At 40.6% G+C, this 27121-nt stretch overlaps 3 protein-coding genes and 2 pseudogenes across 5 annotated transcripts; 2 read left to right on the forward strand and 3 right to left on the reverse strand.

Annotated features, from left to right (window-relative positions):
* Positions 1-179: 179 nt before the first annotated feature.
* LOC311004146 (olfactory receptor 6N2-like) lies at positions 180-4045 on the reverse strand (the record flags this gene model as incomplete). Its single annotated transcript, XM_083996095.1, has 3 exons — positions 180-529; positions 689-911; positions 3878-4045. Coding segments are annotated over 3 exons (741 nt in total), but the record flags the coding sequence as incomplete, so codon positions are not given.
* LOC311004727 (olfactory receptor 2A14-like) lies at positions 2438-3276 on the reverse strand (annotated as a pseudogene). The gene is made up of 2 exons: positions 3223-3276; positions 2438-3023 (listed from the first exon to the last, which is right to left on the reverse strand). The product of its transcript is annotated as an olfactory receptor 2A14-like (transcript).
* A 912-nt stretch (positions 4046-4957) lies between the features above and the next one.
* LOC311004597 (olfactory receptor 6N2-like) lies at positions 4958-5887 on the forward strand (the record flags this gene model as incomplete). The annotated part of the gene is made up of 1 exon (XM_083996713.1): positions 4958-5887. One exon carries the CDS (start codon positions 4958-4960, stop codon positions 5885-5887), a length of 930 nt encoding a protein of 309 aa, XP_083852839.1.
* Positions 5888-9146: 3259 nt separating this feature from the next.
* On the forward strand, positions 9147-23334 carry LOC311004147 (olfactory receptor 13C2-like; annotated as a pseudogene). Its single transcript has 4 exons — positions 9147-9505; positions 19222-19621; positions 22684-23076; positions 23237-23334. The product of its transcript is annotated as an olfactory receptor 13C2-like (transcript).
* LOC311004608 (uncharacterized protein) lies at positions 23199-25553 on the reverse strand. Its single transcript, XM_083996722.1, has 4 exons — positions 25514-25553; positions 25132-25225; positions 24803-24890; positions 23199-23660 (listed from the first exon to the last, which is right to left on the reverse strand). The coding sequence occupies exons 1-4, from the start codon at positions 25548-25550 to the stop codon at positions 23382-23384; spliced, it is 498 nt and encodes a 165-aa protein (XP_083852848.1). The 5' UTR covers positions 25551-25553; the 3' UTR covers positions 23199-23381.
* Between the last annotated feature and the right edge of the window lie 1568 nt (positions 25554-27121).

Consider the following 27121-nt stretch of genomic DNA (forward strand, 5'->3'; position numbering starts at 1 on the left):
TTGACATCTGCATTTGGTCATTGTAACCTTCATTACACTGAAAAATTATGTCATCAAACATTGCACTAAGTTCTTTAGAGAAGTCATTGTAAAAATACTCTACAGGGATCAGTTAAATAACGTCTGTACATTATTATAAATATTAATATAATTGTTAATACAGAGTGAATGTACATCGTTTAGCTTTGTTTCATTTGACACAACATCCTCTTGATGTGTTTGGAGATTTCTTTCATTTTCAGTCCATATATGATTGGATTAAAGAGAGGATGATACAAAACCATTTGCAAAGTCATGATTAGACGCACTGTTCCTGGAAAATCAGATTCGAGTCTAGCTATAATGATATCATATGTACACAAACAAGAGAAGTTGAGCAAAACCAACAGGTGAGGCAAACAGGTCTGTGCAGCTTTTTTCCTCACATCCCTACTGCTGTGATACGTTATGATTAGAATCTTTGTGTATGTGAATAAAATGAAAAACACAGGAACAAGTCCAACATTAATCAAAACAATCAGACCATAAACTGAGATCAGTCTTGAACTCACACAGTGAAATTTTAAGACTGAATTGTTGCAAAAAATTCCTTTCAAACTATAATTACAAGACTTTTTCTCACGACCCAGCACAACTGCCACCAAAACATGTAAAGCAGGAAGGAGCCAAGCAAAAAGCAGCGAAATACAGATGGTGGTTTTTCTCATGATAGTTGGATATTGCAGAGGTTTACATATAGACACATACCTGTCATAGGCCATGGCTGTCAACAGTAAGAACTCTGAACCGCCTACAGAGTAATATATGAAAAATTGAAAAAGACAAGCTGAATAAGATATGATCTGTTTTTTAGATAAAAAGTCAATGAAAAGCTTTGGGTAGATGTTTGTGCTAAAAACAACAGAGTTAAGTGACAAAGCTGCGATGAAAATGTACATGGGCTCATGGAGGTTTTGATGACTCACAATAAGGTACACAATAGTAGAGTTACTGCACAAGATAAGAATATAAAGTATAAACATGATTAAAAAATAAGCATACCTGTATTTATTTACTTGTATGAACCCACCAAGAGTTATATATGTTATATTTAACTCACCATCCATGACTCTCCAAAGTTAAATAATGGAAATGGGATATATTGAATAAAACAGACAGAATGAGTAACAAACATAGATGAGGACAAACTACAAAAATAAGTCTCATTGCGATTCCATTATATTATAACCTATGTAAGACCCTCCAATTCATTTAGATGCCTGACCTTAAAGCTGCCTTTACGTCTCAATAAATCAGAGTGAACTATTTGAGCTTAAGTAAAAGTTGTTTTTTTATGTTATCCTCAAAAGACCTCATTAAATTAATCTCCAGAAGGTCTATTACATTTGACTTCATCAGCTCTGGAGGCCTAAATCTATGAGACAATCCATGCCAGTATTTGTATAGTATGTTCCCCAAATGTTAAATTAGTACCTGGTCTACCTGATTTGTGGTTTTTCCATCAGAAGATGCCCATGTTGCCTTGAGTATTTACCAAACTCGCAACTTGTTGAAGACTTGCACGCGATTTAGTGCACGAAGAGTGGTACGCGTTGAGGAGGGAGGGAGATGGCAGCTTGATTGACATATCATGATCCAGTTGACTTGAATGAAGCGTACAAGATGATTAGATGGTGTTTTTACAGAATTGTCCGTTTCACAGACTTTTTCATTTTTGTGAAAAAGCATTCAATCAATTGGTTGCAAAGAGGATGAAGAGGATGTGAAGAGGATATCAAGCAATTCATTAACAAATGCTTCAGAAATAGATCTCCAACCCTACCTTTAAGGAGCGGAGAATGAAACTCATCAAGGGGAACGTTATGAGCATTATTATTACTTGCGAAACAACAGTACAGTTTACATTATTCATTTCAAAACAATTAGACAATGAGGCACCAAAATTCACATTTTCCTCGCACGTGTCCACATTTGTGCCGAATCACAAATGCAGGGTGTAATGCTGAAGAAATACTGTATATCCTGCTGCTCATGTCATACTAAAAACAGACAACTCCCCTTAACATTGGCACTAAAGTTGACATTATCATGTGCAGCATGTACGGCCATGGAGATATTTCAATTCAGCTTATTGTCCTTTGCTTATTCACAATCCAGACAACAATATATAATTTCCTATAGCAGGTTCCTATGTCACCAATCATAACATTATGATTGCCTGCCTTAGTTCCTGAACAGAATATATTTAAAGTTGCATATTTAAATATCTGCAGTAAATTCATCAATAATTATATTGTTAAAAGAAATGCTCCAATCTCATTTTAAAACACATTTTAATAAACAATGTATGACCTGATGTCTTGTATACATTTTCGTCTCCCATTTCCTCACTTGGTTACAGCAGAACTATTGTCAATGAGTGAATCAATACAGATCATTAGTTCACTTTGGCTTGATACAACAACCTTTTGAGGTGTTTCTTTCATCTTCAGTCCATATATGATTGGATTACACAGAGGATTATACATTATTATTTGCAAAGTCATTACAAAACGGGCAGTTTTTGGAAAATCTGATTCCAGTCTAACTATAATCATATCATAGGTTAGCAAACAAGAATAGTTGATTAACACAATCAGATGAGGTAAACAGGTCTGTGCAGCTTTTTTCCTGACTTCTCCACAACTTCTGTAGGAGATTATAAGAATCTTTGTGTAGGTAAAAAGGATGAAGAGCATCGGAAGGAGTCCAACATTAAGTAGAACAACTGCACCATATGCAGATAGCACTGCTGAGCTCACACAATGAAGATGCAAGATTGAATTGTTGCAAAAAATTCCTTTCAAAGTGAAACTGCAGAGTTTGTTATTGGTAATTTGTACAATTGGAACTGCAACCTGACAAGCAGGAAAAATCCAGGCTAAAACCAGCAAAGCACTGACAGTTGTGTTTTTCATGATAGTTGCATATTGCAGAGGTTTACATACCGTAAAACACCAAATAAGGGCCCGGGCGTTTATTTGCTTAAATCGCTCAAATCAACCGGCGTTTATTAGGGACCTGCGTTTATTTGGGACCTGCGTTTATTAATAGTGTTCAACCTGGACCTACTTCTGGGGAAAGAGGCTTCACTCCGTGGCGGCAGGCGGCGGTGGAATGATACGTGCGTTTCTCAAGGCATTACTGTAAATACGGCCGGGGCGGACTTGTTCTCTCTCTCGCTGACCTCCGCGGTCCTGGCCCGCACAGGTACCAGAGACCGAGACCCCCCGTCATGACGGTCCTCCGCCCTTCTTGATCCGCCGCAAGTTGCAAAAACCCTGCGGACGCCCAGTCTCTCCACTCCTCTCCCTCACTTCAGCACCTGTGTTGGCTCGCACCACCGTCCTTTTTTTTATTATTATTATTTAAAACGAGGAGCGAGCCGAGCCGAGCCGACACTGTGCAGCCCAGGACAGGTGCTGAAGTGCGGATGAGAGGAGTGGACAGACCGGGCAGGAGCAACCAGCTGACGTCTCGTCGGTCCTCGGCCGTCTTTAACGTCACGAGACACCCGCTACATTTGCATAGAATATTTTTTGACAACCAGAAAAACAATGTTTGACCCGGCGTTTATTTGGGATGGGCGTTTAATATAAAAAATATTTTGCTACACCCGGCGGTTAATTGGGACCGGCGGCAATTTGGGACTCGGCCCTTATTTGAAGTTTTACGGTATAGACACATACCTGTCATAGGCCATGGCTGTCAACAGTAAGAACTCTGAACAGCTTGAAGAGTAAAACATAAAAACCTGAAAGAGACATGCTGAATATGATATGACTTGTCTTTCAGATAAAAAGTCAATCAGCAGCTTTGGGTAGACAACAGAGTTCACTAACAAAGCTGCAATGAAAATGTACATGGGCTCATGGAGGTTTTTATGAATGATGATAAGACACACAATGGTGGCATTACAACAGAGTATCAGAATGTAAGCTGTAAACATGATCATAAAATAAAGATACCTGTATTTGTCCACTTCCACATGGCCATCAAGCATTATATATTCAATTCAGCCTCCATTAATGTTGTGAGGAACTAAACAGCCAAATTAAACAGATAAGATAAGAGGCAAACAATCTGTGTAAATCAAACAACTTTGACAACTGATGTGCAAATGTACCTAATGTGTGTCAGGATTAAGAAATCCAACTACCTATGTGTGAGCAGATTTTATTGGACCATGTTACCCTCCATGGATCTAATTAAACCCAACACTACAGATCGAAGACGTCAACATGAAACTGTGGGGCATTAGACTCACAGGTAGGAAAACAGAGAAATGATTATGAACATTTCAGGGGCTCTGATCGACCAAGTAAATGTTACATTACCACTATCAAGCAAAATAAAATGTTAGCAACTTGCTACGACCTAAGTAAGAGATGCATAACACAGTTAACAGTTCAACGACTGGTCATGTGTAAAACCACGCGGCTACTGTAACTCATGATATGGCACTTTCACTTCCTCTAAAGGAAGTATTCAACATTTTAAACATATTCATAAGTTCATAAGTTGTTCTAAAGCAGGTGCCTTAGACTCTAGATTTCCTTCCCCTGGATCTAGGACCAGCTTTAGGCCCTTAGTAATTCAAAATCCCCTCTCCATTTTTGGAGTTCCTATCTGTGGGTTCAGGCCTCCAGAGTTTGATTACACTGTTGACATCTTATTAGACTTTTAGTGGAGAGTTTAATGAGATCCATAGAGAGAAGTACTATGATAAAATAACTGTTCACACACTCAATTCTGAAAACAGACACACACCTCCAAGCTTTGCTTTCGTCTAATGTGTTTAATTTGGCTACATTTATTTTGTATTACAGACATACATTGTCAAAGTTGTCTGATTTACACACAGATTGTTTGTCTTTTGTCTCTGTTTAATTTGGCTGTTTAGTTTCTGATAACATTAATGGAGGCTGAATTGAATGTAACCTATATAATTCTTGATGGCCATGTGGAAGTGGACAAATACAGGTATCTTTATTTTATGATCATGTTTACAGTTTACATTCTGATAATCTGCTGTAATGCCACCATTGTGTGTCTTATCATGATTCATAAAAATCTCCATGAGCCCATGTACATTTTCATCGCAGCTTTGTTAGTGAACTCTGTTGTTTTCAGCACCAACATCTACCCAAAGCTGCTGATTGACTTTTTATCAGAAAAACAGGTCATATCATACTCAGCATGTCTCTTTCAGGCTTTTATGTTTTACTCTTCAAGCTGTTCAGAGTTCTTACTGTTGACAGCCATGGCCTATGACAGGTATGTGTCTATATGTAAACCTCTGCAATATGCAACTATCATGAAAAACACAACTGTCAGTGCTTTGCTGGTTTTAGCCTGGATTCTTCCTGCTTGTCAGGTTGCAGTTTCAATTGTACAAAAATATATTAATAACAAACTCTGTATTTTTACGTTGAAAGTAATCTTTTGCAACAATTCAGTCAACCATCTTTACTGTGTGAATTCAAGAGCACTATCTATTTATGGTCTAATTGTTCTATTTAATGTTGCACTTCTACCCATGCTCTTCATCCTTTTTACCTACACAAAGATTCTTATAATCTCCTACAGAAGTTGTGGAGAAGTCAGGAAAAAAGCTGCACAGACCTGTTTACCTCATCTGATTGTGTTAGTCAACTATTCTTGTTTGCTAACCTATGATATGATTATAGTTAGACTGGAATCAGATTTTCCAAAAACTGCCCGTTTTGTAATGACTTTGCAAATAATAATGTATAATCCTCTGTGTAATCCAATCATATATGGACTGAAGATGAAAGAAATTTCAAAACACCTCAAAAGGTTGTTGTGTCAAGCCAAAGTGAACTAATGTATATTTTTAATTATTCACTTATTAACAAACATTTCTGCTAAGACAAAGTGAAGAGTTGTCAAATGATGTCTGACTCTTAATAGATGTTTAATACAAGTTTTTTTTTTTTTTTATCATTTCCTGAACTATGTAAATGTATTCTGTTTTGTAACTAAGTGCACATTGTTGATGGCTTACTCTACGTGGACTGGGATGATCAGGTGTTTCTTGTGGTACCATGTAGACTTAGTTCATACATCAGTGGTCTGAGTCCAACCTGTGGCCCTTTGCTGCATGTCATCCCCTCCCTATCTGTCCCTGCTTCCTCTTACTACAAAAAAAAAAGGAAGAAAGGCAAGAAAAATATAAATAACAATATTACATTGACTGTTTGACTTTGGCAACACCGGTATGTAGCCTAAATGGACTGTTTTTTCTCTGGTTCAAACTAAGAGGAAATCATGTTTGTGAAAACATTAGGGCTGTAGCCGATATCCGAGTACTCGAGTACTCGCTCGGCTTGGGCGGCATCCGAGTACCATTTCACCTACTCGGATACCCGACCCCCCCATATTGTTGTAAAGACCCTTATCTGGCTCGCGCGTTAGGGCTCCAGACTAACTTTTTGTGAGCCGTTTTAGGCAAATTACTTTGGAAAAGTATATGAAATACCTTAGAACAGCCTCTAGCATCACAGCGGAGCAGGCTGACTTTATAGCCCAGGACGGGTGCTCAAGTGCCGGGGAGAGGAGTGGAGAGAATGGCTGGAGCATAAACCAACTGTCTCACTTTCACCCGCTGGGTGTTTGAAACTCGGGGCGGAGGAGGAGAACTAAGCTCAGTTGGCCGGTCTGCTCTTCAGGTGACGTTCACACATGTGGACACGAGAGCGCACTCCAGGCAAATTCAATACAGGACTGTTTAGGCTGTAAAAATATCCTAAGTTATGTTGTTTCGAGTAAACTCTGGACTAAATCCCTTCAGGACACTTGGATTGCAGCGGACGAGCAGTGTGGAAGAATATTAGAAGGTTTTTTGTGTAGTTTTATGGACATTTTTGTGTCGGGTGCTACTGACTCTCATATAAAGATTACGAACCCACCTCCCGGGTCTCAAGATGCACTTTGAGGAATAAAAATATACTCCAGAGTATTCATCAGCATGAGGGTGATTCAATAATGACTGAATTTCATTTTTTTGTGAATTATTCCTTTAACACGGCTGCAGAGGTATGACTTTGAGATGATCTACACACCTGGGAAGTATATGTTTGCTGCTGATGCTCTGTTACGTGCATCAGACAAAAGCGAAAGAGCAGATGACAGGACAAGTGCGGACATCCAGGCTCGTCACTTCCCTGCCTGTGTTTGATAACAGGATGGAGCGCATCAGACAAGCAACAGAGTTGGACGACACAATGGATAAGCTCAAGCACACAATATTGTCAGGTTGGCCAGCACAGAAAAATGACTGCCCCTGACAGATTCAGGACTACTGGGCATGCAAAGCGGAACTGTCTGTTGTAGATGACATTGTGTTCAAGGGAAACAAATTTGTCATTCCAGAGATACTTGGCAAAATACATGAAGGGCATTTAGGGAAAGAAAAGTGCAAACGCAGAGCCCGTGAAGTCATGTACTGGCCGAGAATGAATCAAGACATCAGCCAGACCACTGCTTTATGTGAAATATGTCTCACCTACAGGCCTAAGCAGCAAGCGTAGCCCCTCATGCCACATCCCTTACCTGACAGGCCTTTCTATAAGGTGGGAGTAGACTTGTTTGACTGTAATGGGAAAAGTAATATAGTTGTGGCAGACTACTACTTTCAAACTATCCAGGGGTTGCCACATTATAGTCAACAACAAGCAAAGCAGTAATCAATTTCCTGAAAGCCACCTTTGCCAGGCACGGGGTTCTATGTGAAGTGGTGTCAGACAATGGTTCTCCAGTTCTCCAGTGTGAGTTTGCTTTGTTTGCAAGGGAGTGGGGTTTTCATCACATCACTTCAAGCCCCACAACCCTAGATCAAATGGTCTGGCAGAAAGTTCAGTGAAGGTGGTGATAAATCTTATGAACAAAGCACAAGATGGACGTGAGGATTTCCACAAGAGCCTCATGATTTACCGCAGTACGCATCTGCAGAACGGCTTACTCCAGCTCAGATGCTGATTGTGCCGGCGCCTGCGCAAAACCTTCCTGTGACGGAAGAGCTGTTGACACCCAAAGGTGCACATAAGATCAAGGCTGACAAGGAAAGAGGAAAACAGAAACAAAAACCGCAATATAACAAAGGTGTGAAAGAATTACCAGTCTTGAGGCCTGGAGATCAAATCCGTGTATGAGATCATCTGACAAGCACTTGGAGTGTACAAGGATGTGTACAGAGGGAAATTGCTCCACGTTCTTACCAAGTGCAGACTGAGGTTGGACTGTCTCTGAGGAGAAATCACGTGGATCTTCAGACCAAAACGTTGACATGTATGATCTTTGCCCATACGAGTCAAACTGAACCATGGACACGCCTGAGACCTCACTCAAGCACGTGGGGGCACATGACAACAAGCAGCAGGTTTGTTCAGACAGACTCGTTCGGATGTTGCAGATACTGGAGTTAAAGCATCTGCTGCGCCTGAAATATCCAGCAGACCAAGAAGGACTGTTAATGAACCCTAAAGACTGATTAAATCTAAATGAAATAAAGGGAACAAACCATACCCATGGCTCCGGCGTCCTCTCCTAGTAGTGTCCGCGCCACTAGAGCTGTCAGAGCATATCAGAGTCGCTCATTATTAGCTCTTTAGCTATAGCATAAGAGTCAATGTCTGTTTATGACTTTTTTTCTCGTTTGTGTGATTTTGCGCGTGAATGTGGTTGGGGGGAGGTGGGTGCTGTTTGAGAGCGAATGGGCGTGTCTTAACTGCTCCTGGAGCCCCGCCCATAATCAAGGCATTTTTTAAATTTCCAGCTTAGATGCACATCAGCCAAAACTGAGGGGTTTAGTTACTCTGAAGTGATTTTGAATTTCAAAGTTCCTATCTGTGGGTTCAGGCCACCTGAGTTTGATTAGTGGAGAGTTTAATGAGATCCATAGAGAGAATACTATGATAAAATAACTGTTCACACACCTCCAACCTTTGCTTTTGTCTGATGTGTTTTAATGTGGCTACATTTAGTTTGATTATTACAGACATACATTGTCAAAGTTGTTTGATTGACAGATTGTTTGCCTCTTATATTATCTGTATAATTTGGTTGTTTAGTTTCTGATAACATTAATGGAGGCTGAATTGAATGTAACCTATATAATTCTTGGTGGCCATGTGGAAGTGGACAAATACAGGTATCTTTATTTTATGATCATGTTTACATCTTACATTCTGATAATCTGTTGTAATGCCACCATTGTGTGTCTTATCATCATTCATAAAAACCTCCATGAGCCCATGTACATTTTCATCGCAGCTTTGTTAGTGAACTCTGTTGTTTTTAGCACCAACATCTACCCAAAGCTGCTGATTGACTTTTTATCTGAAAGGCAAGTCATATCATATTCAGCATGTCTCTTTCAGGTTTTTATGTTTTACTCTTCAAGCTGTTCAGAGTTCTTACTGTTGACAGCCATGGCCTATGACAGGTATGTGTCTATATGTAAACCTCTGCAATATGCAACTATCATGAGAAACACAACTGTCAGTGCTTTGCTGGTTTTAGCCTGGATTCTTCCTGCTTGCCATGTTGCAGTTCCGATCGTACAAAAATATATTAATAACAAACTCTGTACTTTTACTTTGAAAGGAATTTTTTGCAACAATTCAACCAACCATCTTTACTGTGTGAATTCAAGAGCACTATCTATTTATGGTCTAATTGTTCTATTTAATGTTGCACTTCTACCGATGCTCTTCATCCTTTTTACCTACACAAAGATTCTTATAATCTCCTACAGAAGTTGTGGAGAAGTCAGGAAAAAAGCTGCACAGACCTGTTTACCTCATCTGATTGTGTTAGTCAACTATTCTTGTTTGCTAACCTATGATATGATTATAATTAGACTGGAATCGGATTTTTCAAAAACTGCCCGTTTTGTAATGACTTTGCAAATAATAATGTATAATCCTCTGTGTAATCCAATCATATATGGACTGAAGATGAAAGAAATTTCCAAACACCTCAAAAGGTTGTTGTGTCAAGCCAAAGTGAACTAATGTATATCTTTAATGATTCACTTATTTACAAACATTTCTGCTATGACAAAGTGAAGAGATGTCAAATGATGTCTGACTCCTAATAGATGTTTAATACAAGTTTTTTTTTTTTTTTTATCATTTCCTGAACTATGTAAATGTATTCTGTTGAGTAACTAAGTGCACATTGTGCCTACTCTATGTAGACTGGGATGATCGGGTGTTTCATGTGGTACCATGTAGACTTAGTTCTTACATCAGAGGTCTGAGTTCATGTCCAACCTGTAGCCCTTTGCTGCATGTCATCCCCTCCCTATCTGTCCCTGCTTCCTCTTACTACTAAAAAAAAGAAAGAGAGGCAAGTAAAATAACTTTAAAAACAACACCGCTAAAAGGACTGTTTTTTTTTTCCAGTTCAAACTAAGAGGACATCATGTTTGTGAAAACATTAAAGAAAGAATCTCTGTTCCCAACTGTGAACCATGAATACAAAGAAACAACAAAGCAGCAGGAACCAAAAACAGGCATTGCACCTCCTGTCCTCTGTGCTCCGGTATAGTTAGATGAATTTTGGCTGAACTCAAGTTTTGCTCATTGTGTCAGACAATACTAAGAACATATCTATTCTTGTTATTTTATCAGTAGCACACCACCTTGGTCATGACTTCTGGTGAAACTATTGTCTATTTAAGAAGCAAGTCCACTCTGGTTCTCTACATGTAACAACAGAAACAGGAAAATATGATGAATTCAGCTACATTAGAAAAACACAGGCGTTATTTATTTTCTTCTCTCTCAACAAGCACAAAAAAAGTATATTATAGTGTATGTATTTTGTGTAAAAATACTGAGAAATGAAATGGAGCATTTAAGTAGTGGTCAACTCAACCGGCCCCTGATAAACACAATCATTCAGATGAAATGGTTTAGAAATGCACTACTTTGGCTCTGATGCATCTGTAGTCTGGAGCAGCGTCCTGCCCACAGTGCCATCTGTTGGTGACATAACACCAGTAACAGCCTATCACAGTGTACACAGAGGGCCACAGTGTAGAGCACCTCCGGTTAGTGAGCAGTGTTGTGTGTGGCAAAGGAAAGACAAAAAGATATGCTGATAAGTGGTGGTAATCATCTCAATCGTCTAAACTGAGGTTACAATAACAACACACTTAAGTGTGAAGTAGTTCATCTGCTGGTCCACACAGACACAAAGAGAGAGAGGGAGAAGGAGAGAGAACAGCATGAACTGTAAGTCAAAGTAACCTGCCAATCTAAACAACAAGTAAACAACAATGAATTTGTGAAAGTTGCTAAAAGCAGCAGAGCTCTATGAGTGCTACAGCAGAGCTAGTCTAGGTTTACATACAGTAGGCAGCGTATCACTGTGATGAAGAGGAACTATTCAGGTTTTTTAGCTTAACTATGCTACATTTTTATTTTAATTTGACAGCTTTGGAGTAATTGTGATGTTTTAATAAATGACAGGTAACTTTTTATAAGGGAGAATGGAGGCTCTCTGCCTTCCACCTAGTGTCTCTTGGCTGAAAACCAACCTTGTAATCTCTTGTTTATGACTGATAAGACTACACAAATATACACATGGTAACATGGTAGATGATAAATAACGTTATCCACCGCCCCATGGATTGATTTCTCACCGGCTTCGTTGGAAACAGATGCACATGGAGGAGAGGAGAGGAAGCAACACAAAGGGAAAAGCGACTGGACTTACATAGTTCCCCTTTAACTGTGTTAAGACAGAGCAGAAACAGATTCTCGAGTGACTGGAGACAAGACACTACAGTAGGTGAGCAGCCTCATTACTGTTATTTAGTTAGTCTGTTAGACTATAGACATTTCAGTAGTATAAAAAATACTGTGTAAACATTTTCTCCAAAGTCAGCTGGTTTCAATGTCTGAGCAAATGTGCTGCATTTTTAAAGAAGGGGAAATGGTAACATGTCTTTATGATGATAATAAAATAAAACTGATGATAAAATTATTCACAATTCAACCATCACATACATACTGTATATCATTACATATTGCTATTCTTTACTTTACTATTCATCTTGTGATACATATTAATGTAATAATTGTATTATTCTTTGTTGTCATCTTTACATTCATTAGGGAGCAACTGTAACATAACCTGATTCTGACAGCAACTGAACTTAATTGCTATCTGGCTCTCAGAGTCTTACACTGCAGCCTTGTAATGAATTCTCCTTCATGAGGGTTATTAAACTGTGTCAGAGAGGTGATGACTCACCAGAGTTATTATTGTGGAGCTGTTGAGCTGCATTACTTTGTACAGAGAGGTGTTTCTGATATTTAGTCTGCTTTTGCCGATATAAAAGGAGGCAGACAAAATTGGCTTACCTGGCCGCCACAGCGGGGTCCTTAACTCATTGAGTGCCGCGCTCCTTTCCAAAGTTTTAGTCAAGTGTACCGGCAATTTAGACCATTTTTGACTTTTTATGTAGAGCCATAGTGTATTTTATATTATTGCCACCAACACATACTGTGGCTCATTTGAAAGGTGTAACTTTATGCTTCAAATGGCCACAAACCATTTGTTTCTACGTGCCTCTGTTCCTGAGAAAAGTCAAGCTAAACATGGCTGGGTTTCACCAAAATCCCTCCTTTTTTTCTAGAAAAGGAGATAGAGCGTCTTTTATGAAAGGTGCTCTGTTTGTGCCTGTCGCTCTTCTGACACTCGCATTTCTGGATCAAAGGGCTCGTGTAAGATAAATATACACAACAATTGTTGTTCTATTCACAAAACCACCAGCGGGGGCGAGGGGGGCACCATTAAACAACAATAACACAGACGCACCGTGCCGTGTCACAGCTTCTCCCCGCGGAACGTGAGGGTCTGTCGGCCACAGCGGCTCGGGAAGACCGGTCCCACCGGTGGTCGCGGTCCTTCTGTGGTTCGGGTCGGTGATGCCGGTCTGCTTTGGCCCAGAGACCATCAGATTTTACCGCAGGAGGACTTTGGGGAGGACACGGTGTTGCTGGAGATGAAGACCGGGCGGGACTGTCGGCTGAGAGCTTCCTGTTTCAGCTCCGAGCTGCTGGAGCAGCGCGGGTGAGAGCAGAGCAGCTGCTGCATCCACATGCAGAACTCCGTTTGAAAAAGCTTAGTTATGATAAGTTATGATAAAAACTTCCAGATCATGAGCTGTCATGAGACTTTGATCGTCATCTATTTCAGTTCTCCTCGTCGTAGAGTCCCCAATTTTACATATAATGTGTATTAAAGTGTCTATTTTCATAATTAAAAAAAAAAGCAAAAAACGTAAAATCTCGTTCTTGGCACTCAACGCATGGGAACGAAAAACGAGAAATTACGTGGTTGGCACTCAATGAGTTAATAAAGAAAGAGTTTTGTCTTTTAAAAAAACAACAACAAAAAACACATACCTGATCATGACGGAAGCAGTGATGACGTCTGTTAGTCCCAGGATTTTGTGCTGCCTGTGTCTCTGCTGTGCTGAACATCACTCTGGACATCTTCACCTCTCTTCTTCCTGTTGAATAAGCTTAAAAATTACTCTTCTTGAACAGACAGTGAACACATCAAATGTCCAGTATACCGGTAGATAGAAAATCCAGATTTCTCCTACCTCAGAGGTGTTCATCTTTCTAGCTCAAAGGACTACAGCTGAAGTGCAGGGAAGCCAGGAGAACTTGGGTCTACGGGACATATAGCATACTTACTGACAAACAGCCATCAGAGTCAAGTTGGCAACACTGATCAGAGTTCAGACATTAACACTGTTTCATACACTGTAACTGACTTATTACTCTACTCTGGTCACTGTCCCGAAAAAAAAAGCTGCTCAACTCATGTAACATACTTACTGCTGCACTTCTGCTAAACTTACTCCTTGTGGGAACTGTTGGGTTTCTCTCTAATGAAGTAAGGTCTTCACCTTACACAAGCCCCTTCCTGATAATGATAATGAATGATGAAATTATAAATCAAAATCAGACAATAAACATGAACTTGAATGAATAGGATGGTGGAAGCTGAGCCCGCCGCGACACATGAACAAATCCATACAGCTGAGCCCACGGAAATGATGGTAAAATATAACCGGAGACAATAACCTGCTGTCCCTGAGAGTGGGATACACAGGTAAGAGGCAGATTGCAGTAGTACTGAAATGAGATGTAAGCAGAAATATCCATTGTGCTCTCACTGCCGGCATCAGACACAGTTTCATCTCATCTATCATAAACACTCTTAACAACCTCAGCAGAAGGTGTCAGATTTGTGTGAATGTTTGTATTGTGTCAGGCTGTGCTTTGTTTACAGTTTGTTCACATGTATGTTCAAATTATCTGTATTTAAGGTTGAATATGGAGAATTACACTGGAATACCACCATCTATTGATCAGAGATAGGAACACCAACAACAAAAAAATAATTCCAGCAGTCGGTTGGCAGACCGTTGCAAAGTAAAACACATACTAAGTATATCACATACTGTAATCTCTTGTTTATGACAGATAAGACTACACAAACACACACATGTAACATGTAGATGATAATCGAACAATCCACTGATTCATTATATAAGGCTTCATTAAAAACAAATGCACCCGACACAAGTGACCCTGAACGTGGCTAGCTGGTACGATGTAAACAGGAAGTCAATGTCAAACCCGTCAAAATTTCTTAACTCATTGAGTGCCGCGCTCCTTTCCAAAGTTTTAGTCAAGTGTACCGGCAATTTAGACCATTTTTGACTTTTTATGTAGAGCCATAGTGTATTCATTATTATTGCCACCAACACATACTGTATCTCAATTGAAAGGTTTAACTTTATGCTTCAAATGACCACAAACCGTTTGTTTCTACGTGCCTCTGTTCCTGAGAAAAGTCAAGCTAAACATGGCTGGGTTTCACCAAAATCCCTCCTTTTTTTCTAGAAAAGGAGATAGAGCGTCTTTTATGAAAGGTGCTCTGTTTGTGTCTGTCGCTCTTCTGACACTCGCATTTCTGGATCAAAGGGCTCGTATAAGATAAATATATACAACAATTGTTGTTCTATTCACAAAACCACCATCGGGGGCGGGGGGGGGCGCCACTAAACAACAATAACACAGACGCACCGTGCCGTGTCACAGCTTCTCCCCGCGGAACGTGAGGGTCAGTCGGCCACAGCGGCTCGCGAACACCGGTCCCGCCGGTGGTCGCGGCCCGTCTGTGGTACGGGTCGGTGATGCCGGTCTGCTTTGGCCCAGAGACCATCAGATTTTACCGCGGGAGGACTTTGGGGAGGACACGGTGTTGCTCCAGATGAAGACCAGGCGGGACTGTCGGCTGAGAGCTTCCTGTTTCTGCTCCGAGCAGCTCGAGCAGCTGGAGCAGCAGCGCGGGTGAGAGCAGAGCAGCTGCGCTGCAGCTGCGCTGCATCTGCATGCAGAACTCCGTTTGCAGAAGCCGAGTTATGATAAAAACTTCCAGATCATGAGCTGTCATGAGACTTTGATCGTCATCTATTTCAGTTCTCCTCGTCGTAGAGTCCCCAAATGTACATATAATGTGTATTAAAGTGTCTAGTTTCATAATTTAAAAAAAAAGCAAAAAACGAAAAATTTCGTTTTTGGCACTCAACGCATGGGAACGAAAAACGAGAAATTACGTGGTTGGCACTCAATGAGTTAAATTATTTAATTCAGACTAAATATAATTTTTTATGGAGAAGCAATACTTGTATTGTGCACCCCTCTAAACGTCCCATGGATGTATTAATATCTTTGAAAAGATAGCTTTTAATAAACATTTTCCATATTCAACCTTTAATGTTTACGGACTGTGAAAACACATTTCCCCTGCTGGACAATAAAGACTGAATCTGAATCTGCCCTGACTACTCACCACCGTTAGCCGCCGTTAGCACTGAGAGCTGTTTACTCACCAGCCTTACCGAGGTAGAAATAAAACCAATGGTTATGATGCGTCTTCTGAGCTGAGCTGAGCTGCTACTTCTCCATGGCAGACCAGACCGGATCGAACCGGACGCGCCAGAGACTCGACAACGAGAAGCGACGAGACGGGTCGACGGAGTCTGTGTTGGCTCGTTAGCTCAGAAATTGGAGCTAAAGAGGATGGTGATTTTACAAAAGCGTCACTGGCGCCTGAGGTACGGACGCTGTGGTTGCTGACATTGCGCTGCAGATCTAGTGTCCATCTAGACTGACCACTTGTAAACTTTACGACGATGACCATACTATCATTCATGTATTAAAAATACGAATAAAGAGACATCATAGAGCTCTGGGAAAACGGGGACTGCAATTATGAGCTCTTCCTCCATCTTCATCTTCTCTTTCCCTTTTCTTTTTTTCTCTTTCAATGGAACGAATCGCCTTGTTGTTACTACTTCTGGGTGGAAAACCAGCATGAGAACAATAATGACGGACGAGAGTTTCACTATCTAATTTTTCATGTCACTATATCGCTGTTTAGACTTAGGCTATCTGCTTTGTTTGTAAAGTTTATAAAACCAATGATTGGACAAACATTAGGCTACTATTTCTGTGTGCACATTTTTGTAATTAGTCATGGTTATCATAGATTAGCCTGGCTAACGGTTAGCTACCTGTTTAACTTTAATAACTCAGTGACTCAATAAACGGTAAAATAAACGGTGAAAAAATATTTTCTCCAGCGGATATCTGAGTTACAACATGACTGAGCTAACTGGAGTAGTTTCATGTCGTGTCCGACAACGGGAGGGTTTTAACAGCTGACGTCCTGATGTTAACTTTGCTACTGCCAGTTGCTTTCGATTTAACCTCCTTTGAAATACTATGACCTGGGCAAATGAGAATATGCACCGGCCTACTGCCGTTAGCTTAGCTACCATCATTAGCTTAGCTACCACCGTTAGCTTTGCTACCAGCTTAGCTGCTGCTGTTAGTTTAGCTACTGCCGTTAGCTTAGCTACTGCCGTTAGCTTAGCTACCGCCGTTAGCTTTGCTACCACCGTTAGCTTAGCTGCTGCTGTTAGTTTAGCTACTGCCGTTAGCTTAGCTACCGCCGTTAGCTTAGCTGCTGCTGTTAGCTTAGCTGCTGTTAGCTGTCCCTGTCAGCTGAGCCACTGATGCTTTCTAGACACTGTGATTCCCCCAAACTGAATAAATACAACACATAGCAACACAAAACACACACAGAAATAATAATGTTTCTTCAATCATTTCAAATTTGTCTAAACTGTGATAGGGCGTGAAAAATAAGATATATAGCTAAACTCTCGTTCGTTACTACTGTTCTCATTCAAATTACGTGCTGGTTTTCCTTCTTTCTGGTTGTAAACATACATCCCGCCTTGAGAATCCCCCGGTCTGCAATTAGCTGCTGCTTGGGCGGCGATGCTGCTCTAACACTAACTACTAACACACGCGGGTTGTTAAAACTAAGTTTGAGGATATAAATATAATTTACTCACGTTGACCAGCACCATGGAGAGGGAGCACGTCCTCACTCACCGCCGAGGTTCTCCGTCTCTCCTGCTCCTTCCTTCAGCCGATGAGGCTCCATGTCCGTCCGTTAGCGGTAACTTACGGCTGCTTCTCCCTGCGGGGGAGCGGGGGAGCGGTCCACGGATTATCTTTCCCACGAACTAGCCCATAATTTAAGTAACGTTAGGTTACAGACTGCAGACTGTGGACACTTCGGACATCCTCTCTTCATCCCGCCTGGCGTTGACTGACGGCGGGTTACCTAGGTTACCTGGGTTACCCCTCCTTCTGATTTCAAAATAAAGGTGCTGTGATATTTTCTGAGTGACACTCTCTGAGGTGGTGTTCTGTAATAACAGGGAGTTTCATTTCAATATAAATCTGAATTTACTGGGAACACAGTGAAAATAAGAAAAATGAGTGGGGTTTTCCTTTGGAAATCTACAGTACAATGCGGGTGATAGCTCGACTGTATTTTATATGGAGCATATCCATGGATGTAGCCTACTCATGGATCTAAGATAAAATAGCCTAGATCTGTGATGAAGTGGAGTCTGAAAAAAAATCTCAATAGCTATGTCAGAAAAAAATTACCCTGAAAAAAAGAATTACCAAGAAAAACAGAAAAAAATTACTCAGAAAAACAGGGAAAAAATGAGTAAAAAAAAAAAAAAAAAAAAAAAGAAGCAAATTATGCAAAAAAAAAAACAAAAAAAAATTACTCAGAAAAAAAAGGGTTTTTTTTGTTTTTTTTCAAGTGAATGCAATACGCTTCTGTAGTATTGACAAAAAACAATAAAAAGGCACAATGAAAAAAGGAATAGAAGTCACTGGAAGTCCTTTACCCATTTTGACAATGTCCACAAACTTGATGTCCTGTTGATGAAAGGGGCAGTAAAATATGGAAAACTTAATTCTTTGTGCCAGCAGAATATGTTTGGTGAACAAATCAAACTGGCCTCTTTCCATCTTTGGGCACTCGCCAAAATTGAGAACCCACCCATTCTCCCCCATTGATGCGCTTGTGTAGGTTAACCTACATGTTTCATGTTTCATGTTTCATGTTTGCATGCTAGCGGCCTCTGATAAAGATCTTACAGTAATTAAATCCATGGAGGGTGAAACAGTCTGATAAAACAAAATCTAGCGAGCTGAATGGTTCACTGTCAGATGAACACCCATTACATGCAGGTATCTGTAAACTAAACAATCCAATCTTGTGTGTATCGCCAGAGACTTGATTCGTAATATTTTTTCATCATGTACGCCTGTTACATAACCTGCCTCTGTTTGTGTGTAGTACTATTTATTTATTGCTAATCACAATGGATGATGAATTGAATGTGACATTTGTTACCATTGGCGGGTATGTAGAACTGGACACATACAGATATCTTTACTTTGTGATCATGTGCTCAGTTTATATTTTAATAATTTGTAGTAATTCAACCATCATATTCCTTATATGGACTCATCAAACCATCCATGAGCCCATGTACATATTCATTGCAGCTTTGTTACTGAACTCCATTCTTTACAGTACAAATATCTACCCAAAACTTTTAATTGACTTTTTATCTGATAAACAAGTCACATCCTATTCAGCTTGTCTCTTTCGGTGCTTTGTATATTATTCCTTAAATGGTGCGAAGTGCTTACTGTTGGCAGCCATGTCCTATGACAGGTATGTTTCTATATGTAAACCTCTACAATATCCCATTATCATGAGAGAAAGCACAGTGAGGGTTTTCATGGGTTTAGCTTGGATTTTACCAGCTTGTCAGATTGCAGTGCCTGTTGCAATCGGTGCCAAAGCCAAACTCTGTAACTTTACTTTGAGAGGCATTTTCTGTAACAACTCAATTTACAAACTTCACTGTGTGAGTTCAAGAGCCATGTCTGTGTACGGTGTGATCGTCTTGTTGAATGTGACCATATTCCCTGTTGTTTTCATATGTTTCACCTACACAAAGATATCAGATTATCAAATTAATTCATAATAACCTACAGAAGCTGTGGTGAGGTCAGGAAGAAAGCTGCACAGACCTGTTTACCTCACCTGCTGGTTCTGATTATCTTTTCTTGTTTGTTTACATATGATGTCACTGTGGTTAAACTGGGAACACAAACTGCACCTGCACTTTATAATTTAAACTGTCCATTGCATTTGTTATGTTTTCACTGTCCTGTCCCGTATGTATTTATTTATGTGAAAAGAAATGAACACACACACATCACCACAGAACGTTCCAATTATGTCTAAACATAAAATGGCAAATAAATGAATCTTGAATCTTGAATCTTGAATCAGATTTTCCCAAAACTGCTCATTTAATAATGACTTTACAGGTGATTTTGTATCATCCTCTGTTTAATCCGATCATATACGGACTGAAAATGAAAGAAATCTCTAAACACTGGGCCGTAAAGTATACCCCCGCAGCCCCCCCCCCCCCCCCCCCCCCGCCCGTTAAGCCGGGTTTCCACCGAATCAACCTTTTTTTTTTTTTTTTTTTACACCGCAACATATGGTTCACGTCATGATAACTTCTGTATTATGGCCATTGAAGCTTCCACAGTCCATAGTTCTCCTCTTTGTTTGATATTTCAAGAGACTTCCTAACCATGGATAGCTCCTAGGCAGGATTGCTCTGCTGTGTTGTCGCCGCTGTCACCCCCCGCCGCCGTTTTGTATTGTTCTATTGATTATACTGTAAAAATTGACTGAAAGGAAACGCATTAACACCATGATTCCTTTGAGTGCGTGTTCTTCCTTTTCCTCCTCTGCTGCCACCCCCCTCCAAAAGCTGTAAACCTATAGGGAAACACTGGAATAATGGAATAATACAGAACATTGTACTTTAAACTTCTTTATTTTAACTATTATTATTCTATGTTACATTTTAGAAAATAATTTGCACACATAAAAATATTATATATTACTAGGCTATATGAAGAACACATTCATACATTACATGTACATAGAAGATCAAAACACAGGAACAAAAAACAAGTGAACAGGTCATCTGAGAAGTCCTCGTTCAGGCCAAAATCTTTGAAAATAATCTGAAATGGAGAAAAATGCAAAAGAGATTGTAATAATACTATACATCAGTTTTGTATAACAGTAACCTGTTATTGTGTATGAAAATAATGACCTGTATTTGGCTGATTTCGGGCCAGTGAACGGGTCCCCAATCATGTGGTGCTGGAGGAAGCTGGGAGTAGGTGGGCTACACCTTCGGATAGTTGAGATGGCTCATGTAGGACACCCCCAGGACAAGTGTGGCATCCAGGGCGGTGTTTGCCTGGGTGAAAATGAAAAAACGCTCAGTCACTTGAGTTCAACATCAGTCATATTTGCCATGACGGCAGCAAACAGGAAACAGGAAACAGTACGACCTGTAAGTTTGGTTCTAAAATTAGTGAACAAACCTCAGGAGAAGTAGCAGCCTCCAAACACACATCAAACTGCTGTCCAGCAACACAGAGGTCTTCCTCTTCACCATAGCCCGCTCCTCTTCTTCCTTCTGCTCACGTGACTGTACGTGCGACCTGCAGTCCATCCATGCCTGCAGTGTGTCTGTCTGTAAAGCAAAAATAGCGTTTTACTAATTAACCTACAAGCATAAAAGCTAATTTATATAGAGATAGTTTAAAAGCTGTTAATCACGGCATTCCACACACTTTGTAAGGTCTGGTATTTCTTTCTAACGGGCCGTTGCTATGTATAACAGACCGTTGCCAGGGGCCACTCAGCCGTTACTATGGATGCATAGCAACAGCTGTTTAACCGCTACATGCAGTTTTTCTTTCAGAGATATATATATATAGATATATAGATAAAAAAGATCGCTTTTTAATCACAATTTGTCTTAAATTATTAATTTAACCCATAAACAGCATTACAATAACCGAGTAGCCTAATGAACGAGCAGGTTATCCCTCACTTAACTAAGTTAGCAGTTAGCCGTTGGTTAGCCTAAGGTTGTGTCCGAAATCACTCACTCATTCACTACTCCCTACTCACTATATAGTGAATTCAATATAGTGGACTATATAGTGGACTCAACGGCGGAACGTCTCGGACACGCTCGGACACTACTCCGCTCGTTGCTCGGCGCCGTTAATTACGTCACAGCTGTCGCACAAATAAAACGTGATGTAAACACAACATCAAGTGGAGGAGTTATGTTGTCTGTCCCTTTTAACTAATAAATCTGCCTTAACTAATAAATCTGCCTTGTATTTGATATGTGTTGTCACCAAAAGCTTACATCTTTACATTACGAGCACCTTGATCTGTCTTGTTGATGTATCCTATGTAAATAAACGGGTCTCCGCCATGGTCTCTGCATTGTATTGTTTTTATTAATAACTTTTTCCCGCCGCAACTCACGAATTCGTCTCGCGCACACAAAGGAAAACAAACTGCCGTTCATCTCAAACAGAAAAAAATGCCAGCCACCGTGAATTTCGCGTTGTTCATCATAACAATTATTCAACTACTGTTGATAAGGAGGAGCAACAGACTTGCCAGGCGGCAGAGAAGACTGAGGCGTTTCGCTCTTGCTCGGCTCAGAAGACGTCGTCTAATTGTACGTACCGGTATGCCAGATGACCTGCCAATTCTAGATACAGATCTGTACAACTACACCCTCTCCTGGAGAAACTTAAACATTACATAATTTTGTTTTCACATCACATAGGCCGGTGCATATTCTCATTTGTCCAGGTCATAGTATTTAAAAGGAGGTTAAATCGAAAGCAACTGGACTTAGTTATTTGTCTAGGAAATTCCTTCCTAGACAAATAACTAAGTCCAGTTGCTTTCGATTTAACCTCCTTTGAAACACATCACATAGCTTTCCTCCATGGCTGTCACACTACCAGTCACACATTTCATTACACTGTTATCATTTTTGTTATTACTATTTATTATTAACACATACAGTACATCTACATTTATTTATCTATTATATACATACACCTAAATTTATTTATTTACATACATTTACATTTATTATATACATACATTTACATTTATTATTTACATACATCTACATTTATTATCTACATTGTTCTCATCTTTATTTACAGCATGGTCAAAGATCACAATACTGTGTATTGAACCGCCATGTTCCAGTGCTGACCCTCTACTTTGACGGCCAAAGTGAGCTGCGGCCAGACTTTCGCCTCTCAAGACCCACACTTACCAACCTGATCAACATCCTCCGCTCCCCCATCGACCACGGCTGGGGTCATGACCTTGAGGTTCTGGTGTTTGTTTTCTGGTTGGCAAGTGCAACCTCTTACCGCGTCGTTTCCAGGGCATTCGACATACCACGCTCCACAGTTTATGACATTATCCACCGAGTAACTGATAAAGTTATCAGGCTCAAAAACAAAATCATCTCCTTTCCTCCCCACGATGAGCTTCGCAACATCGGTGCCGGCTTTGAGCGTCTGGCAGGATCCGCTGCATTAGCCAAGGTGGTAGGCAGCATTGACGGCTGCCACATTCGAATTAAGCCCAAAAGTGCAGACGCCCAATGCTACTTTAACAGGAAGCTTTTCTACAGTATTCAACTTCAGGCAGTGTGTGACCACCAGTGTCAATTTTTGGACATTTTTGTGGGTTACCCTGGTTCGGTCCACGATTCTCGCGTTCTTAAAAATAGCCCCCTCTTTGTAAACAGCCTGTACCCACCTGAAGGCTACTGCATTCTGGGGGATGGGGGATACCCCTGCTTGTCACAGCCCATCACACTCATCACACCCTACAGGGAGCCAGTGAGGAATGCAGTAGAGGCCAGATTCAACCGACACCATGCCAAGGCCCGTTCAGTCATTGAACGAGCCTTCGGCATCATGAAGACCAGGTGGCGATCTATTTTTTTTAAGGCCCTTGAAGTGCACCCAGCTTTTGCCGTCAAGGTCATCGCCTGCTGTGCAATCTTGCACAACCTGTGCCTCAGGGATGGTGACATTGTTGAGCCAGTGGAGGAACAACCTGAGCCAGATGCTGGAGGTGCTGAGCTTCACCCAGAGCTGCAGTGTGGGGAGCGACTCCGCAGTCGCATGGCTGCTGCAGTTTCTGCGCCGAATATCAATCCTCCAGCTCTGCAGGATCATGATTATTGAAGAGACAAAAATCAAATCAAAAATGTTAATAATTTAATCTTAGATCATTTATTCTCTCTCTCTCTCTCACAAATGTAATTCTCTTCTCTTCACCTGTCAACCCCCTCTGTCCTCTTATCTTCTCAAGTTGCAATTAATGTAAATAGTTTCAGTAGCTGATAGTTATAGATAGTATAGTAGATAGTGATAGAACGTAGCCTTTAATGTGTTTTATATGCTCACTGTTTAAACGAGTATAATGAAATGTTCATAGTAGTAGTAGTAGTATAGTATTTCTTGTCGGTGTTCACCTGTGTGTGATAAAGACCTGTATTTCAATTGATAACAAAGTGGGGCATACTTTTTTGTTATTTATTACTTTCACATTTTCTCTACAATTCTTTCGAGGAGGCTCAAAAGTCTCTCCTCCCTGGCCTCCTCCCTTTTCTCCCTTTCCTCTGCCCTCTTCTCCTGCCTCTCCATCAGCTCTACCACCGGGTCCTCCCGCCGCTGACGCTTTGGAGGAGCTGGCTCAGACTCTGGCTCAGACTCCTGGTCCACACCCTGACTTTCCTGCTCTGGTGGCACTGAATCAGGGGAGGCTGATGCCGGGACTAGAGGGTTCTCCCCCCAGGCTGAGGCAATGAGGCAAGGAGGCTGAATAGAAGGCCTCCCGCCTATTGCCTCATCCATCAGGGAGAACCACTTCCAGTTCCCGGCAGTGGCCTCCCCTGATTCAGTGCCACTCCCTGTTGGTGGCTTCCTCAGCTCCTGCACACATTGCAATATACACACATTTGATGTATGCAATTAATGTAGTGTTCGTTTATAATGCTAAACACAGCAAAGAAAATATACAAAAGTAAAAGTCACTGTACTTTCATCTATGTCGGGCATGTCCAATCTATTCCACAGAGGACCGAGTGGCTGCAGATTTTCTTTCCAACCAAGCAGCAGCGCACCAGACCTGATTCATTTAATCAGCTGATCTCAGTCTTCAGACAGCTGATCAGTAAAAGTGTGTGCTCTTGGGTGGTTGGAACAAAAACCTGCAGCCACTTGGCCCTTTGTGGAATAGTTTGGACATGCCTGGTCTATGCTTTCACAAAATAGAGCTGTAGTTAATTATGATGCATCCTAACCTTGTAGGTCTTTTTAAGATTTTCCCACTTCTTGGCTGCCCGGGCAGGAGTCACCACCCCAGTCAGCCCCATTTCTTTCAGAACAGCTCTACAAAATGCAATAACAAGTACAGGATGAAAAACAACAACAATTAACCTATCATTAATGCTGTCAGTGTCAAATGCTGATAAGTAATTTAACCATGAGTAATTTAAACAGTAATTTCGTCAAAAGTCTGTGTCATTTTACAGTTGTGTTCAGTTTTCATCTTAATAAGATAACGTTACAACTTAACAAGAATATGACACAACTCATGATGATTTCGGACGAAGCCGTTACGTTTACTCACTCCCAACCGGCTGCGGAGGCGAAGCGTTTCCCCGAGAACAGCCGGTCGTTCGCTTTCCTCAGCCGGATGAGGGCTGCCACATCGTCGTCGGTCCCTGGGAGATTAAAACAAATTAACGATCTTCTCCCGTGCTTATCTGACACTTGTGTAATTTCGCTAACGTTACTTATTAATTAAAATAGGCTGTAGTCCATTTTTACGCTAGCTTAACCTGGAAAAATAGCATTACCTGTAGTACTGAGCTCGGTCCTACTCATGATTGATGCCGTAATGGCTTAATGCGTAACCCCGTCATGCCCCCCAGTAAGTTTTTAAATAGTATTGCATATTAACAAACTATTTTCAACTTCGGAATCAAACGTTAAACGGAAAAAATACTTACACTTGTAACAGAGATGTTCCTCACGCCCGTCCGCCATTCTCTCTTGAATGCGTCTTCTTCTTCTTCTTCTTCTTCTTCTTCTTTTCGTTTCTTGAATGCGTCTAGCAATGCATGATGGGATATCTTGCTCCGGTTAGTGACCATCGGATGCTCACTACATTCCGCGGTGGATTGTGGGATAGATTCAGTGCACTATATAGTGAATATTAATAATCACTAAACATTCGGACACCACTACAAAATGGCGTGGTCACTATATAGTGCACTATATAGTGGTTAGGGGGTGATTTCGGACACAGCCTAATAAGCGAAAAGTAAACAGTACGACATGTAAATTTAGTTGTAAAATTAGTTAACAAACCTCAGGAGAAGTAGCTGTCTCCAAACAAACGTCAAACTGCTGTCCAGCAACTCAGACGTCCTCTTCTCCCCGCTCCTCCTCTTCGTTTTGACGGCTCAACGGCAGACTGCTCACGTCGCCCTGCGTTGCGTCTGTCAGGCGAGCTTCACTGAATGAGTTTGACCCGTGACCTGCGCTGTGTCTGTCAGGCTGCATAACCTGTCTCACTTACTCAAATTATATTCATTTAGGCTAGCAGAAATAAATAGGGTAAACTGGGTCAAAATGTCCCATAATCACCATAGTCACACTTTATTTCTTGATGGGAAAAAAAAAAAATGTCTTAAGCCATCTTAAGATTTGAATGTCTTAAGACATATAAAGATGTCTTAAGATGTCTCAAGACACTCAATGTCTTCAAGACACAAAATTCTGTCTGAGAGCATCCCATGTGCTGCCTTTGCATGTCTTAAGACATGGGTGCATGTCTTTTGTCTTAAGATGTCTTAAGACGTCTTGATGTGCAGAAATGTCTTGAGACGTCTTGATTCCGCTTATTGAGACATCTTAAGACGTCTTGAGACGCAGTGATGGCTGGGTATGTGTCCGAGTGTTTTTTTTAAAAGATATGTCATTAAAAAAAGTTTGTGACGAGTACACATTTATTTAGAAATAATTTTGATACAGTTTTGTAAAAATTCAGTATAATGTAATTCTGTGTAAAGTGATCAGGTTTCATTAAAAAGTTGTTTGTCTTATATTGATTTTATGATCAATACAGAGAGAGTTTGCATTGTGCATTAAGATGTCAGCATTTTATTACAGACTTATTAGTATGATGCAGTCAACACATACAGTACTCAACTCCCATATAAAAACCACCAGTTTCTGTTACTGTTACACAGTAAACCAATGGGACAGGAAGTGAACTTGCCTAAGAATCATCAGGTTTTTGAGTTTTCCTCAGTTTCACACTGATCCAGTAACAGTTGTGTGTACATCTATGACTATACTGCAAACAGAAAGTGATAATAACTCTTTCAGGATACTCAATTTTCCTAAATGTAACGTTAAACGTTTAAAGACAATGGGTCTGTGGTTGTACCCACAGTGTGACTCATTTAATCCATGGTGACATTCCACTTCCTGTTTGTTGTAAATTTAGTGTCTGTTAACATAGAGCACCAAACTACAGGGCTGAAAACACGTTGTAGTTCCTCTCCTGACCACTAGAGTGAGTCTCCAACAGTGAGTCAGTCTCCATGGAC

This window comes from Trachurus trachurus (genome assembly GCF_905171665.1).
Source record: "Trachurus trachurus genome assembly, chromosome: 21".
NCBI classification, from domain to species: domain Eukaryota; kingdom Metazoa; phylum Chordata; class Actinopteri; order Carangiformes; family Carangidae; genus Trachurus; species Trachurus trachurus.